The sequence below is a fragment of the Pongo pygmaeus genome, chromosome 13 (genome assembly GCF_028885625.2).
Source record: "Pongo pygmaeus isolate AG05252 chromosome 13, NHGRI_mPonPyg2-v2.0_pri, whole genome shotgun sequence".
NCBI classification, from domain to species: domain Eukaryota; kingdom Metazoa; phylum Chordata; class Mammalia; order Primates; family Hominidae; genus Pongo; species Pongo pygmaeus.
In genome coordinates, this window is record NC_072386.2 from 89,379,597 (window position 1) to 89,397,323 (window position 17,727).

The 17,727-nt window shown below is 47.7% G+C and overlaps 1 protein-coding gene across 2 annotated transcripts in view; it reads left to right on the forward strand.

The window, feature by feature from the left end:
* Window positions 1-17,727, forward strand: part of COL15A1 (collagen type XV alpha 1 chain) — a 127,546-nt gene that overhangs the window by 89,661 nt on the left and 20,158 nt on the right. For both annotated transcript variants that reach the window (XM_054501944.2, XM_063649756.1), the window contains 14 exons: window positions 1,079-1,114; window positions 1,524-1,664; window positions 1,860-1,928; window positions 2,676-2,711; window positions 2,822-2,905; window positions 5,169-5,234; window positions 7,030-7,065; window positions 9,338-9,400; window positions 11,870-11,938; window positions 12,037-12,072; window positions 15,078-15,131; window positions 15,233-15,292; window positions 16,752-16,820; window positions 16,916-16,957. In XM_054501944.2, the coding sequence (XP_054357919.1) occupies window positions 1,079-1,114; window positions 1,524-1,664; window positions 1,860-1,928; window positions 2,676-2,711; window positions 2,822-2,905; window positions 5,169-5,234; window positions 7,030-7,065; window positions 9,338-9,400; window positions 11,870-11,938; window positions 12,037-12,072; window positions 15,078-15,131; window positions 15,233-15,292; window positions 16,752-16,820; window positions 16,916-16,957 (861 nt within the window). The remainder of the gene's footprint in view (window positions 1-1,078; window positions 1,115-1,523; window positions 1,665-1,859; window positions 1,929-2,675; window positions 2,712-2,821; window positions 2,906-5,168; window positions 5,235-7,029; window positions 7,066-9,337; window positions 9,401-11,869; window positions 11,939-12,036; window positions 12,073-15,077; window positions 15,132-15,232; window positions 15,293-16,751; window positions 16,821-16,915; window positions 16,958-17,727) is intronic.

The window sequence follows — 17,727 nt, forward strand, 5'->3', positions numbered from 1 at the left end:
GGGGCCGCATCATGCACCTGACTTCCATCACAGCTTCGCAGCAGACTTTTCTCCCTGTGGTTTCTCTTGATGGCTGAGGACCCTGTCTTCAACTTCTCTGTTTTCCCTTTGGCATTTCTATTTGGATCTAATGCCACTCCCCATCTTATTTTTGAGCATGGCTATTTTAGAACTATCCATTCTCTCATTTCCATGGATTTGATATAAGGAGGAGACTGTAGCCCAGGAACAAAAATGACTCGGGGGGAAGGACATAGTCTTTGATGGCTGATACATCAGCATCTCTCTCAGGACCTCCTGTGTGGCCATGCAGTTGCTGACTTCATCTCTTGCAGGTGCATTTGTGGTTTCCTCAGAGATTCTCCATCTGGGGGCCCCCTACCACAGTCCTCTGATGTAGGCCACTGTCCCCATTGCTGACCACTCCTGACCGCCCACGTGCTTTGGTCCTCTCCTCTGCTTGGAGCTCACAGCCAACTCCTTTCTGTGAGATCTAACCCCCCAGGAAACTGTAGTTTGGTCCCCACTGGGCGTGGACATGCAACCTGCTCTAATGCAACCTCCTCCCCAGTTCTGTCTTCTGGGGACTACTCCAGCCAGCTTTGGGTCTTTAGCTCTTTCCACAAGAGAGCCAGTCATCATCCCCCATATATCCAAAAGTCTAGGGGATACATTTCAGATCTTGAAGCCCCTTCTCTCACTTTAGAGTGGGTGAAGTACCCTCTACCTCCGTCATGGGAAGGGTGGGGAAGGGGACCAGTCCAGTCCACTGGCAGCTCTCCAAGCGAAGACTTCTATGATCTCTCCCTCATTAATCTTTAACTTCTCTGGTTTACTCCTGAGGTAGGTGATGAGCTGATGGTTGAAAAGTGGGTTTCACAAGCTTTCAGCATGAGCTGCCCAACAGACTGGCACCTATTGTAATGTGTTTGGTTTGGAGACACCAATCTGAGACAGAAAGAGTCCTATTTTAATATCCTATTACCTAAGAGTCCGTAATTGTGCATTGTCTTCAGAACATGCCTAATGAGATATGCATTAATTGGTCCTTGTTTTTGTTTTTGTTTTTTTTTTTCAGGGAGCAAGAGGGCCTAATGGCTCAGTTGGTGAAAAGGTAAAAAAAAAAGCTTTCTTCTCCCTCCTCCCCTTTCTTTGAGTTTACTATAATTGGACTGCTGGGCTGGAATATTGAACATATAAATGTCATGGAACAGAGAGGAACACATCTCAAAGGAATTGCTCAGAGAAGGCAGAACAGCTGGGGATGGTGGGGAGTAAACATCCTTCAATGTTTTCTCCTTCCTCACCCCTCCCTCCAAATGCATTCAAATGAGTGCATCAGCTCATCTCCAAGTGAAATGTCAATTAGCAAGACAGCTGTTTCTGTACCATTAAGCAGTACCGATCGGAGAATTCATCAACCTAATTAACTTCAAAGAGTGATTTTCTGATTCAGGCATGCATGTTGTTCCTTCCATGAGTGAACCCAGGGCTGGATAATCAACCTGTCCTCTTTCCTACAGGGTGACCCTGGCAACAGAGGCTTACCTGGACCCCCGGGGAAAAAGGGACAAGCTGGCCCTCCTGGGGTCATGGGACCCCCAGGGCCTCCTGGACCCCCTGGGCCCCCAGGCCCTGGATGCACAATGGGACTTGGATTCGAGGTACTTTTCCCCTTTTCTGTGGTTATAAAAATGATGTGTTCTAAGGGCTACTGGAAAGACCAGCTAGCTAAACCTTGGTCTCAGAGCAGAGGCTGTGCGGATTCCCCTGTGAGCCGCCAGCTTCCAACACCACACCTGGCACAAGTAGGTGCCCAGGGACTGGATCTGAAATTCTCATTCTTGCTCCTTCCCCAGGATACCGAAGGCTCTGGAAGCACCCAGCTATTGAATGAACCCAAACTCTCCACACCAACAGCTGCAATCGTAGGTCACCTCTGAAACCTTCATTAGGAGGGTTGTCACACTGTCACACTACAGTGAAGAAGCTGTGGGCTGCATCCCGGCTCTGCCACTTTCAATAACTCACCTTCTCTGTGCCTCCAGCCCCCAGCTGTGCAATAGGGAAATGAGATGCTCTTTACAGCTTGTGTCTTTGAGGAGCAGCACAGAAGTTTTGCAGAAAACATGATGTGGGAAGAGAACTTGAAAATCATTTTTATCTCTCTTCATCTATTTCTCTCCCTCTGCCTCTTCTGTCTCTTACCACTAAGCATCTCTACTTTATTTCCTCGCTCCGGTTGCCCCATTCAATGCACACACTTTGCCCCAGGTCAAAGCCCTGTGCTCCTGGCAGGTGCCCCTCCCTACTGCCTCCAGCCCCTGGCAGGTGTTGTCCATCTCCTGACATGAAGCGATGTGGGCTCTCAGGAGGACCAATCCCCTGGATTTCATTCTCTTTGTTAAATGGGACGCAGAGCTGAGCCCTTCAGTCTAGCACAGATTCAGGGTCAAGAGGACCCTCACCCAGGGCTGGGAGAGGGCCGCTGATTCTCTCACTCTGTGGAGTGTTGCTTCCTTCTGACTCCAGAAGGGGCATTTTTCGCTTAACCTTGGTTCCCATTGCCTGGGACAAAATAAGCATAAAAGCTTTGGGGGAGATGGTGAGACAAGAGGCTAGATGGAGGTGAGCAAAGTGACTAGAAGAATACTTATGTTTGTTTATTTTTCCAGGGTCCCAAAGGAGAGAAAGGAGACCGGGGACCCAAGGTGAGGTCACAGAGCCAAGGTGGGGGTGGGGGGGGGGGCTTTCCAGCCTGGTTCTAGGAACATTATCCCTGTACAGTGAATTTTTTCTCACTTCTTGCTGCTTTGACCAGGGAGAAAGGGGGATGGATGGAGCCAGTATTGTGGGACCCCCTGGGCCGAGAGGGCCACCTGGGCGCATCGAGGTCTTGTCTAGTGTGAGTATCATCCAGGTCAGAGCTTGTCTACATATTTTCCACCTTTGCCAAAGGGAAGAGAACGTTGTCCATGACTTCAAAGCTGCTGGCTATGCAGGGGGCATGTAGCCAGTGCCTGGTGTTAGAACTTCCACCTGCCAGCACCTGTCTGTTCCTCCCCCAGTTCCACTGTTCTCTCACGTGGTGCTTCCAGATTTGTCTCTTCTGATTAGCAGCATTTGGGGTCAATTGAAAAAACAGGCTAGGAGCATTAGAGATGTTGGGGTCTTGAGGAAGCCCCAGATAAGCAGTGCACACTTTCCCCAGCCAAGTGCAGAGCACATTGAGAAATAAAGCCAAAGATGAGGAGGTAGGCCCAGATACCACCTTGATTACTGTTGGAGGTTAGGTGGAAGGCCTTTACCCAGTGGGAGAGCCACATGTTCCTGCCAATCAGACGGACTTGCCCATGGGTTGCCGGATGTGCTTCCCGGAGGCAGGCAGATCTGAAGGAAAGAAGTGCGGCTGAGGTGGGCATGCCCCTTAGTGCTTCCCAAACTGCCTATCAGGAAGGTCCCTCCACCTCACCACCGAGGGGTTACAGGAGCCAAGAGAAGCCAAGGATTACACCCTTCATGTCACAGGAAACATCTTTGTGTGCTCCCTTTAGATGGCTCTTTGATAGTCTATTAAAACTAAAACTAAAAATACCCATTCTCCAAAATCCCACATGGGAAGATGTCCACACAAATGGAGGAAAGCATCCTCTTCCCAACTCTCCTCAACAAGGAAGGCAGTAACTTCATCCTTCAGACCCCCATCATGGTACAACAATGGCCTATTTACATGTCTGAATCCTCCACCTGCCCTCTGGGGCTTTTTTTCTTCTCTGTATCCCCACCACTGGCCTCATAGCACTGGTTTAATCAGTGTTTGCTGGATGAAATGTTGGGTGTCATTGAATTCTCCATTCCTATAATAAATACTCTGGCATAAGCACTCATGGGCATGCACTCTGCATCAGGTCCATGCTAGGCTCTGTGGGTATAAAGATAAGTAAGGCCAGGCACAGTGGCTCACACCTGTAATCTCAGCACTTTGAGAGGCTGAGGCAGGAGGATTGCTTGAGCCCAAGAGCTTAAGACCAGCCTGGGCAACATAGCCAGACCCTGTCTCTGATATTAAAAAGTTTCTATTTTAAAAAATTAAAAATAAGTAAGACAGAGTTCCTATCTTCAAGAAGCCTCCAGTGAAGTCAGGAGAAGGGCTGTAACAGAGCTGTAACTGAGAGGCAAATGAACATAAAGAGGGGAACAAGGGAGAAAAGACTGTTTGGGTTATGAAGAATCAAGGAAGACTTCCTAGAGGAAGTATCTTTGAGCAGGGTTTGGAAAGCTGAGAAGGATTTTACCAGGTAGGCACGGAGGACAGAACTTCCAAAGCTCTAGTGTCAGGGATGCCCTGAGCCAAAGCAGAGAGTAGGACAATGTGGTGTGCTCCAGGTACAGGGAGCTGACTGGCAGAGGATAATGCACGTGGGCATGTGTAGAGAATGATGGAAATTGGAGAGAAGGCTGGAATGTGGGCTGGGACCAGATTGCATCCATTTAATATTAAGACATCACATCATGAAAAATCCTGGCCCTTTAGAGAGAAATAACATCATGCTGGTAGACCACAGAAAGACAAGCCCCAAATAACTGGAAAAAGGATGACTAAAGTTAGAAGAAAAAAAACACATGATTTTTAAAAATCAAATATGTGTAAGGGTGTGGGGAAAAAGGTAATCTCATGTGCTTCTGGTGGAAGTGTAAATTGGCCCCTTTGGATGGCTCTTTGGCAGTCTTTTAAAGCTAAAAATATCCATATTCCAAAATTCCACATGGAAAGATCTCCACACAATATGGCCGAGTGAAAAAAGCAAGTTGAGGAGTAATACAGCCTGATGCCATTTATGTAAAATAACCACATGGACAAACACACACACCCCAACACTGTGCTTTCTGTGGGTGCATATAATATGTATATGTTTAAACTCTAAAAAGAGAAGACATTCGTATATTGTGTGATTTAAAAATTAAGTAAAGGAGGAAAGTGCGAAGGCGGCTCAGAGCTGTTTTATAAGAAGGGGGAGGGAGAGCTGTGTTTGGCAGTGGGCTTAGGGCGTTCTCAGTGTCTGCGGTGTTCCGCTATGCTGGGTGACTTTAATTAAAGCTTTGCTGCCAGGAACAAGGCAGAACACATGCCATCCTTTGTCCTCATTGTCTGATTTTTCTCTTTTCAGTCCTTGATCAATATCACCCATGGATTCATGAATTTCTCAGACATTCCTGAGCTGGTGGGGCCTCCGGTTGGTATCTACAGCTGCCCCAGAATGTGGCTTTTACCCAGACACCCCTGTTGAAACAAAGTTGGGTTGCTTTGGAATCCTTTTAGCTCCTGAAGCGTAAAGCTAGAATATATCAAAGTAGAATGGAAAGAAAGCTTTGCATTTTTTGAAAAGTTGCTTTCACATTAATTTGATCATGTGGAAAGTTGTGTCCAAAGCAGTGGAAGCTTCCAGTCCTGTGCACCTGCAATATGTGTCATGGAAATCAGAGAATGCTAAGTAACAAACAGATGACATCTGTTGCAAACTTTTGGCCTGCTTTTATTTACATTATCTTATTTCACAGTATGGGAAGAGCCTGGAGACACCTTTCCTTGTGCTCAAGGGAAACTGGAGCACGAGGAGGAAATGGACTCATTCTAGTCTTTATAGCCCCATTTTAGAACTCTGGAAATTATCTGTGTGTTAATTTCCAGATCTCTAAAATGGGGTTATAATGTATATAAGAAATATACGTTATTTTTCACCAGAAGTGGTGGCTCATGCCTGTAATCCCAACACTTTGGGAGGCTGAGGCAGGCAGATCATGAGATCAGGAGTTTGAGACCAGCCTGGCCAACATGTTGAAACCCTGTCTCTACTAAAAATACAAAAATTAGCTGGGCATGGTGGCGTGTGCCTGTAATCCTAGCTACTCAGGAGGCTGAGGCACGAGAATCACTTGAACCTGGGAGGCGGAGGTTGCAGTGAGCCAAGATCATACCACTGCACCCCAGGCTGGGTGACAAAGTGAGACTCTATCTCAAAAAAAAACAAACAAAAACCCCAAAATATACATTATTTCTGCAAGATGGCGGAGTTGACTCATGGCACAATGGCCCTAAGATGAAGGAAGCTTCCTCCTACAGTTTGTAGAATAAATCCTCATTGCATCTCCCAGCATCTGCTGGTCAGCAGTGGGTAAAGGAAGGAGCTCTGGCCTTAGAAGCCTTGGGGTTGCAGCCCCATCTTCTCCACACACCACTCTGAGCCCCTAATTCTCTTCTCTTATGACACCTCACCAGCCTTGGAGGCAACTTGTAAGAAGTGAGAGATGTGAAACTGCTTAGCACACTGTGACGCTCTGTGCAAGTCATTGTGGAGACAGGTTTATACCTTCACAGCTGTGCAATGCCGATGTCCCTGCCTCTCCTGCAGATCCCCATGAGGTTGCCTTGAACCCCATTCATCCAGGTCCAGGGGAAAATCTAGTGCTGCCCCAAGATTCCTGCAAATATCTGCAGACTCTTCTGGCACCAGGTTTCTCCCCTGCTGAGTGACCTCATTGTGAGCCATCTTCCTGTCTCCTCTGTACTGCATCCATTTGATTTCTATGAAAACAAATAATCCAAAATACCTCAATAATGAAACCCTAGAGCAAACCAGCTAACAAGTGAAAGTTTCTTCCCAAGAGGTCTTTGTTTTCCCCAAGCTATTGGAGGTTTCGGGTATTAGGTGGGTGGATACTGAAGCAAAACACAGACAGACTAAAACCAGAGATTGGTCATCCCTGTTCTCACAGTCCCTGGGCCTTGTCTGCCTGCGTTACCATGCCTCTACCCCTTCTCTCTCTTCCTTGCTTTCTTTCCAGTCGCTGTCCTCCCCTTGGCAAATCCAGACCCTCACAGGTCCCCTTCTTCCCTAATGCTGTGTCAATCTGTCTTCCCAGCTGTGGGAACTTGCTGAGGCCTTTGGAAGGGGCTGGGAGGGAGGGGGTCCTGCTGACTCTGGAAATGCTGCTCGTAATCCAGTGTGCTCTGTCTTTGGTGTGTCACAGGGGCCGGACGGGTTGCCTGGGCTGCCAGGATTTCCAGTAAGTACCACCCTCTCCCTCTTCTATTTGTGCCCCGTGGCTGCCATCATTCTGTTCGTTCCACGTAGAATGGCATTTCCTCCATCTCTGCATGACTGAGCTCCAGTGGCATCTTGTTCATTAACTTTTTCTTGGTGCTCCCACCTGGAAGTGTCCCCTTCTTTAAGTCCCATAAGGCTTTATTGTCACCACTCCTGTGGTTCTTTTCTGCCTCAAATAACAGTTGTTTGTGCCCTTGCCTTTTTTTTTTTTTTTTTTTTTTTTTGACCATCCTGTGAACAACTTGTGGAGGGCTGGGTCTTACTCATCTTTCTCTATCCAGGACCAATCAAAGCCTGAAACAGCAGTTGGCTTGCTATGAATGAAAGTGGATGAGTCAAGCATTTCAAGTAGATAAATCCCTAAAGAGATAGGATGATGGCGATGGAGGGGGCGCAAAGGAGGGAACCATGGAATAGACATCTAATAATTAATCGTCTGTGTGCACCCCTATGGGGCTTTCACCATGGAAGGTGAAAACATGCTTCTGTGTAGAAAGAGATTAGTTTTGTCTGAAAGTTTGAGCCTGTCTAAAAGTAAGGCCTGGCTTCAGTGTGGGACCTGGGTGATTTCTCCAAAGCACTGCAGCTCTGAAAGGCCTAATGCCAACGGGTGACATGCACTGCTTCTGGATAAATGAAGGAAATGTATCACAAATGTAATAGAAATTTGTTCTTGATGGCAGAATGATCAGTGGCCTCCTTTTCTATTTCTTTATAATATTCTGAACGTTTTATTTATTTATTTATTTTGAGACGGGGTCTCACTCTGGTTGTCCAGTCTGGAGTGCAGTGGCTCATGCAACTCTGCCCCCCGAGCTCAAGTGATCCTCCCACCTCAGCCTCCCGAGTAGCTGGGACTACAGGCATATGTGCCACCATGCCTGGCTAATTTTTTGTATTTTTGATAGATATGGGGTTTTACCATGTTGCCCAGGCTGGTCTGGAACTCCTGAGCTCAAGAAATCCATCTGCCTCAGCCTCCCACAGTGCTGGGATTACAAGCATAAACCCCTGAGCCTGGCTGATTTTCTTAACTTTTTACATTCTCTAAAGGCACTTATCATATGATAACACTAAAGATACTGCTAACTAGACATTAAAAAACAAAAGAGAGAATGGCAACCATGACCATGATTGTGACCATAACTCTGACCATGACTCTTGGTTAGCAGAAGAAAAGGCCAAACCCCTAAGCTCCAGCCCCGGCTTGGCTGTTCCAAGACCTGGGGCACATTTCAGAGCACATTTTCTTCTAAATGAGTGGTCCTGTGTTCCTGAGGGAGTCCCAGGCTCTGCAGGAGAGCGTCCAGGACCTCCACTGCAGGGAGTAAGGAGGGGGCCAAATAGGCACATTCCAGCCACTGACCTTCAATAAGGGAAGCTTCACTGGACATATTTGTATATATTAGGCTTTCATTTAAGACTTTATTTGGGGAAAAAAAGGAAAGAAATAGTTTCACTGCTAAACAATAATAACAAATAGTTGAAAGCCGCTGCTGTAATGGGTAATTCACTCTTTCATCCAGACAAGACAGGAACTTGTGAAAAGTTAAAATAGCAAGAAAGTGTTGAAATGGCTTTTTGAGGCAGATGTGGCTGTGTGAGTCATTGTCACAGGCATTCAGTGTCTGTTGGAGTTGAGAAGAGGTTGCCTCTGGCTGCATGTGTGGATTTGGCTCTGCAGAGGGGTGGGTGGGCATTCCTATGGGGGGATGGCATGAGTGCTGGTGCAGAAGCAATGCAGGAGTGCAGAGAGGCTGCGGGAAGGGAGTCAACCTGATGGTGTGGGAGATGAGATGTTGATGCCTGGCTGGGATGGGCTGGGGTGCCAGGCTAAGGTACCTGGGTCCCATCTCATAGGTAGTGGGGAGCCAGAGAAGGGGTGGGAGTCGTGGAAGGGGATAGTGGAGGAGGTGGGCTGCAGGGTGGCCTGGAGGAGCCGTGGGGCAAGCAGAGGCAGCAGGCAGTGTCCAGTTGGAGGACACCAATGTTCAAAAAAGTGTGAAGCCTCAAGGCCTCTTAACACTCTTAACACTCAGTGCTATCTTCTTTCTACCAGACCACAATTTCTGGACCACTTAAGGTTAAGAAAATGTCATAGATAATCATGACTTCCACCTGCCTGGGGGATGGCAGTGTCTATTCTACTGTTGAGAAAAAATATATTTCTGATTGCTTTATGCATTTTAATCTTAACAAACAACCAAATACTATATAACAATTCCTTCCAGGGCCCTAGAGGACCAAAAGGTGACACTGGTTTACCTGGCTTTCCAGGACTAAAAGGAGAACAGGTAAGAGGGCCCCAGGTATCTGGGTGAGATTGGGCGCTGGAATTTGCTAAACGTTTCAGATTGGCTGAAAGTAGCTATTAACTTTTTTCTTCTTTGAGATACAATTCACATACCATAAAATTCACCTCTTTAAATTGTACAATTCAGTGATTTTTGGTGGGCTCATAAGGTTGTACAACCTCATGAACCACTATGTAATTCTAGAACATTTTCATCATACCAGAAAGAAACCCCATACTTATTAGCAGTCACTCTCCAGCTGTTAACTTTTTTAATCTCCAGGTTCTCTATGAGATGAGAAGGTACGAAGTGGGTAGCGAAGTTGATTTTTACCATAATTTGGAAAGAGAACTCAACTCAACACTCCTTTGTTCTCACACACACTGTGCTTTGTCTAACCACCTGCTGGGCATCCCCGTTAGAACATGCACTGCCTGAGGACAGGCATCCTGCCAGCTTCTTTTCCATAGCTCCAATACTAATATGGGGCCTGGTATACAAATGGTACTGAATACACTTGTTGGACGAAAGCATGTATAATTAATGAATAGAACAAATGTTAATATTTATAAATTATAAGTTGAGCATTCTGCAGTTGAACAACAGTCTTGGTCCAAAATCTCTGGAATAAATACTTAGCACACAGAACACTTCCTGAGAACTCCCAGGGTACCAAACCTATTGTTGTGCTTGTATTCTTTTGTGTTTGCCTCTTAGAATTAACTTTCCAGTTGGTTTTTATAGATAAGGGGGAGAGTGACGTCCATAAACAGATTAAAGTATTCACCCGTCCATGTATATACTCATCCATCTTTCGTCCACTGACTCCTGTGGTGTGCCAGGCAGTTTCCTGTGCTAGGGAAAGGGATATAGAAATAAGATGAGGAAGAGATATGCAAAGAGCTAACAGAGCACATGCTTACAGCTGGAATGGAGCCCTGTGCAGAGCCAGAGGGAGCACTGTTCAACCTCCTGATCCTGCCATGGGGAGTCAAGGAGGTTGGGTGTGCTCTGTGGGAGGGGGGAACTTAAGCTCCTCTCGTTCTTCTCTCCCCCCACCATTCTATAATATAATGGTCTCCAAGGAGGAGAGGGCCTCCAATATCTAGTGGGCCACTGCTCCAGGTCACGGAGGGCTCGGTATGCCAGGTGAAGGTTTGGCATCACATGGCGATGTGTCTTGGGATGCTTTTGCTGCCACAGGCCTGTGGAGATGGACCAGGGCTGGCCAGCTCAGGCTTGGGAGGAGGCCCAGCGAAGCAAGAGCACCTCTTGCTTTAAACACTCTGTTTAAACACTCTGTTTCCTATGTGGTGAGGTCAGATGGACCTAGAGGGACGGACATGACATACCCGCCCTAACCTCCTGCCACCTTGAATGACTGGTCTGGGCAGCCAGGCGGTTCTGCTCTGGCCATTGCAGCGAATGCACTTTCTCTCACTCTGCCTCTAATGCTTTTGTGCTTGCTTCTTCTCCCTGCTGGCGTGCTCAGGACTACCTTTCCTCACCAGTGGAGTGGTAAGATCTAAATACCAGGTGTGGGCTTAGGGGGATGGAAGAAAGAGGCTGCTCTGTTTGCTTTGATGCCACTGTCCTAGCTACTCCCAGCCCCATTGAAAAGAGACTTCTGTGTGTGCTCAGCCCTGCTCCCCAGGGGCCAGCATTGAAGTTTAGGGCCAAAGCCTCAGAGTCAGATAGAAGGTTTTGGCACCTGGCCTTGTTCTCTGGACAAGCATCTTCTCAGCAGCCTCTAGCATAGTAGATGGCTCTGCTGAGGACAGGATTGGGGGCAGGATCCTGTGTTCTTGCCACCAGTCTACCCATCACTCATTCCCAACGTCTGGGATAGCTTTGCCTAACTAAGTAAGTGTTTACACAGGAGTTTAGAGTTTGGAGGCAACGTTGCGTATGGAGACATAAGGCCTTCATGTTGACAGAGGCCTCTAGTTTTTATACCATCATCTCTTTCCTAATTTCAGGTGTTTTAACAAGAATAAGTATTCTTGGTGGGAACAGATCTCACGTTGAGTTGCTAGGAAAGCAAGCTGTCAAATACATTGGGAGCCAGAGATTCCTTGAGGGCACCATGTGGCAGGAGATAGACAGGACCACACTGGGGCTGGATCCTGGAGGGTTGAGAGTGAGGATGCAAATCTGTTATCAGTGGGAGCCCTGAAGGGGCATGGAAGACAGGACTGTCCTGTGCCTTCGGACAGTAACTCTGATGGTGCATAGAGGGGAATGGCTGAGAGAACATTCATTCATTTAGGAGGCTGTTGCAATACTCTAGTACGAGGTAATTTTGGAGCAGTGGGGTTTCAAGTAGGATGAAGGCAAGAGAAATAAATCATGGCTGCAGGACTCAGAGGTATCTGTACAAGGTGGCAAGGAGGAGTCTCTATACAAAACTCTCTGGACAAAGTGGCAAGAAGGAGTCCTGACTTCATTGAGATGTTCTCTGAATTGCAGGGCGAGAAGGGAGAGCCGGGTGCCATCCTGACAGGGGACATTCCTCTGGAAAGGCTGATGGGGAAAAAGGTAATTAAGTCACCAGACCCTGCAGGCACATATCTGCCCCAGCTTTGCATCTTTGTTTCTGTCCCAAACAGTGACAAGTACATATCTTCCTGTTTTAGGGTGAACCTGGAATGCACGGAGCCCCAGGACCAATGGTAAGTCAGAGCGTCTCTCAGCTGGATCTGGACTGGGGTTTGAAGCATTTTTCATACTTTGATTTGGTTGGATTTAGTTGTCCCAGTTATGAAAATTCAAAGATGTGGCAAAATGTGCATATACTAGGGTAAGGCTAACTACAATTAAATAAACTTTTCAGTGATTTAACACGATAGCAGTTTATTTCTCCCTCTTGCAAAGTCCACTGTGGTTGTTCTCAGCTTGGCATCTCTCCTCCAAGAAGTGACTCAGGGATCCAGGATGCTTCCATTCTGTGACTCTGCCATCTTGTGGATTCAAGGTCGCACAGGAGCTGGCAGGCTGAAGTTGGGGAGGGGTAAGAGATTGTGGAAGATAATAACATCACTTCTGGCACATTCCGTAAGCCAAAACCCAGATGCTTGTGGCCTCAGAATGTAGTTTAGCTGTGTGTCCAGCAAAGAGAGGTGCACTTGCAGTTATACCACAGAACTTGCCAGCTAAAGATGACCAATTTCCCAGGAAACCGTCAAAGGAACCCCACAAAACCTCTCTGGGATTTTTGATTCTGATTGTGAATATGCCACTCATTTGCTGTGAGACCTTGTGCAAGCCCTCTTCTCTCTCTGGGCTCCTGTTTTCTCATCTGTGCATTGAAGAGACTGAATTAGTACTAAATGATATTAGGGCCCTTCTGGCCTTACGGCTCTGGGAATCCATAACCCATCTGGGCTTCTGAGCAGCTCTCACCATTTCTCTCAAGGGTGAACCCTAAACTTACTTCCCTGTGTAGAACATTCTCTATGGGTCAGACTGTACTGATGCTTCACATAGGTCATCTCATTTCATCTTCACAACCCCAAGAAGTGACTCTCAGAATCCCCATTTTATAGATGAGGAAACTAAGGCCCAAGGAGGTTAAGTAACCTGCCCATGTGACACAGCTTGTAAGTGGCAGAGTGGGGATTTGAGGCCAGCCAGTCAGGCTTTGGGTCCAGTCTATTCTCAAATGAACCTCACTGCCTCTAATGAACATTTGAAACATTGAACATTTAAAACATTTTGGGCTAGAGAATTGTATACAGATTTGTTTGGTTGAATTTGGATCTCAGGTGTGGGGAGAAAGGACCTCACATTTCTGTGACAGACTTGTATCCTTGAAGAATGGCCTGTAACTTTCGAGGTGAATCCTTCAAAAGACCTTCTGAAGCCTTTGGTCCCTGAAATTAGGAAGAGTGGACACCCAAAGTCAGGCGGCTAAGACAGACTGAGAGATTCTTGTGTTAACTACTGGTTAACCACCTACTAACCTCCAATACTGTGGAAAATACAAATAGTTAGTGGTGAGGGCCAGCAGGCTGCTGCAGACGCCATGGCGGTGGTTCCTACTGAAGCCCAGCTTAGACACAGCTTGCCAAACACAGGCAGTAAGTGGCACCTTCTTCTAATTTGCATGAAGGTGCTGTATGGGCTAGCTGTGGCCCTAGTGACCAGTGTAGCTTATAACTCCTTCTCAAATTCACTGGTGTCATGTTACACAAAGTGTAGACCATGCACCAGCATCACTGACATCACCTGGGAGCTTCTTAGAACTGTAGAACCTCAGGCCCCCACCCAAGACATACTGGATCTGCATTTTTAACAAGATCCAGGTGATTCTTAACACACATTGAGGTTTGGGAAGTGTATTAGTCCATTCTCATGCTGCTATGAAGAAATACCGAGACTGGATAATTTATAAAGAAAAGAGGTTTAATTGACTCCTAGTTCCTCACGGCTAGGAGGCCTCAGGAAACTTACAATTGTGGTGGGAGGCATCTCACCACAGGGCAGCAGGAGAGAGAATAAGTGCCAGCAGGGGAAATGCCAGACACTTACAAAACCATCAGATCTAGGGAGAACTCATTCACTGTTATGAGAACAGCATGGGGGAAACTGCCTCCATGATTCAATTACCTCCCACCACGTCCCTCCCATGACATGCGGGGGTTATGGAATTACAATTCAAGAAGAGATTTGGGTGGGCACACAAAGCCAAACCATACCAGGAAGTGTTGCACTAGAACATACCAACCAAGTGGCCTGTGCCCTGTCAACCCTATCTGTCTTTGCTTTTCTTTCCCTAAGAGTAATACAGACTAGGTACTTTACGTATTGACCCTGTTTCAACTCAGTTTTTATTTGCCATTTTTCAGAGCATGGCTATGTATGTTAATGGTAGGAGGAAAAGGGACTTGGAGTGCCCCAGGCTTAAACCAGTCATTCTTCTGGGAGACACAGCAGACCCAGCTACAGGGTTGGAAAGGCGCAGACCGAGGGCAGAATGTGTTCTAGGAAGACGTACATCACCAGTGGTATTGTCTGTCAACGAAGTAGTTTGCATCCCAGACACTAGAAGACAGGAGGGTTCCTGAAGGTTGCAACAGAACAGTGGCTCTAGAAGCCTGTGGTCCTGGAAAGCCAGCACTAAAATAGGGCCCATGGTCTGGAACTCAGCTGGATGACTGGGGTGTCAGACCAAGACTCTGATTCCTAGGGGCAGGTTAGAGCAAGGAAGGAACCAAATCCTAGAGTGGGTTATCAGGCCAGGCTGGCCTGAGGGGCGAGGCAGGGCTGCGTTATTCAGAATGGGGGATGCAGTAAGCCCTGGGACATAAGACCTAGGGCAGAGGTCCGTATTCTGGGCTGGCCCAGCACCTGGCTACCAGGGAGCTGAGGCCCTGAGCTACTGACCTCTTGCTCCTTAGTTAACTCTGACTGCGAGGGGCTGGGTCCAGAGTCTGGGGTGGGTTGGAGCCTGCAGGAAAGCAGGGGATGGTGTGGGTTGAGCAGGTGCTTCTAGCTGAGAGCGGAGAGGCTGGAGACAAGGAGGCCGCAGGCAGGGGCTTCTACCGGGCTCCCTGCCCTCCTTCCTCCTGTCAGTGGATCATCGTCACCACTGCCTGCAAAAGCGGGCTTGCACTCCTCATTTCCCTGAACCCAGACTTTCTGTTCTTTTCTAATCTGGCATTTGTTTTGCCTCTAGGGGCCCAAAGGACCACCAGGACATAAAGGAGAATTTGGCCTCCCCGGGCGACCTGTAGGTATCAGTGTTCATTGGACAGGCTGGAGGGGGAGGACACATGGGCCAGGCTGGTCTGTGGGTGGAGGGTTTACTGAGGTGTCTGCTGTGGGTTCCAGGGTCGCCCAGGATTGAATGGTCTCAAGGGTGCTAAAGGAGATCCAGGGGTCATTATGCAGGTGAGTCACCCTGGGGATGGAGCCGGAGGTTGGTGTCCAGAGAGGGTGAGAGAGTGCGGGGTCCACAGAGCAGGGCCTGTGGACTGAATGTTCAGGAATGTTGTTCTTCTTCCTTCACTGCCACTGCCAAAGGTCCTCCCACCCAGCCCTGTCCTTCAGCTCTCTCTCAGGAGGGTCCTGCCACCTAAAACACCTTAGTGGAGAATAGACTTTCTTGTGTGGGACGCAGAGGGAGTAGGGGAGAAGGGGATCTGGTCATGCTCAGAAAATGTGGTTCCGAATCCCAGGGCCTCTAACTCTAGGGTAGTGTCACCTCTCCCCTCCTTTACACAGTCCCAGGAATCGCTCACATCACTAGGGGCTCAGTGAGTGCTGGATGTCAGTATCAAAGGCAGATCAGCTACTTAGGTGGGGCCTCCCAGGTTGGCAAACACTGGGCAGCAGCAGGGACCCTGGTCTAGAAGAAAAAACCCAAAGTTTATTCAGCAGCTGCTATGTACCAGACACTGTGCAAAGTGCTTTTAAGGAGAGTTTCTCATTTAGTCTTGGTGATAACTGTTGCATGAGACACTATGCAGGGATCTTGTTTTACATAAGAGGATACCGGGGCCTCTAGAAGTCAAGGCACCCACCCAAGGTGACCCAGCTAATAATCCCCAAACCAAGATGTAAACACAGCTCTAAGTCTATTGCTGCTTCTGTTTGTGCCACACTGCTTTTGCTTTGTATGCCCAGAAATCCAGAAATACTATTTTCCTGAAGCATTAGGGGTTGACTCTCACTCACCAAGCCCACTGGAACTGGCAGGTAAACCAGACACTGATGCCTTCATTTAGAGTGATCAATACACTTTCCGCATGGGCTAAACTCTTCATGCCTGCCCTCAGAGCCTCACCTCTCCTGCTTCAAGCTCCTGCCTCTAGGCTTAGAGGAGAAACTGTTGCATGATATTAAGGCCAAGCTGGCCTCACTTTGAAAATGACTGTGCTATCTAACAAGAGTTTTGCATTTATGCTTGCATTTCTGAGACACATTTCCTCTGGCAATATATCACATGAGGGACCCCTGCAGTCCATTCCCACCCCTATACTGGGAATGCACTGATAGGGAGGCCTTAGGCTCAGTATCAACGGGGAGTCAGAATCTGAGTTGCAATCTCAGTTCTGCTGTAAGTTGCTGTGTGGTCTTGAGCAGGTCACCTCCCCTCTCTGGGCCTCATTAGCTGCATCTGTTAACCAGAGACAATACTTGTTGCCCTGCCATCTTCCCTATGGTTTGTTGTGAAGATACAGTGAGGCGGGGGACATAGAAGTGCTCTGTGGCTCCCTGAGCAACCTGAGAGAGAAGTTGGTTGGCTTCAGCAGACCCTCCTTTCCTTCCCCTGGAGGAAGTGTCCTGTGGCTGCCCCTGCACTCACAACAACCTGAACTAATGGAATGGCCTTTTTTTCTTCCTTCAGGGCCCACCTGGCTTACCTGGCCCTCCAGGCCCCCCTGGGCCACCTGGAGCTGTGATTAACATCAAAGGAGTAAGTTGGCATGCAGTGGGAAGACCTTCCCGATTGGCCTAAGCTGGAGTCAGGTGTCCTGTTGACCTCACCTCTCTTGTTCTCAATACCCACAGGCCATTTTCCCAATACCCATCCGACCACACTGCAAAATGCCAGTAAGTAGCAATCACTGCCTTAAAGAGCAGGCTTTGGCATAGATAGCAACTCAGAGAAAAAGGTCAGCCTTTGTCTTAGGCCCTTTCTATCCTCAAATGTCCTCTCTGATGTCTTCTATCCCCTAAGTGTAGACCCTCAAGTGACTAGAAGCTTTTAGATAACAGATCGTGGCAATGAAATATACTGGATCTTCTAAGGGTGCACACACAGTGAGGTGCTTCTTTTCATACAATCTAAAAAGCAGTGTCTTTTGTTATTGCGACCACATTAGCTTCATGCTTGGAGTAGTATAAAATTGGGAAAAATAGACCCCTTAGAAAACATAGATGAGAAGACAATCCATGCCAACCCATGATCTTTGCATTGAGAACTTTGGGCTAAAATCTGTAGCTGACTATGCTGCCCTTTCGCAGTGATCACATCACTGCACAGCACACAACACTGACAGGCAGGGCTGATCTCTCCCACTTTATGATAATGAAACAAACTGTGACTCAGAGAAGCTCACTGGCTTGTCCAAGGTCATGGGACTTGACTGAGCTGGGACCATAACTCATGTCTCCTAACCACCAGGCAGCAGGTGCAGACACTGGGATTCTGAGGGGTCAGACACTTGCCCGGCCCCCCAGCCATTGAGCAGCTCTGTCCCTGATTTCTTACCCACAGGAAGAGAGTCAGATTTCTGTGAGAAAACCCAGTGGAGAGGGTGGGCCTTGTGTACAGGCATTAGTCACAGAACCATGCATAATCATTCTCTCATTCATTCAAC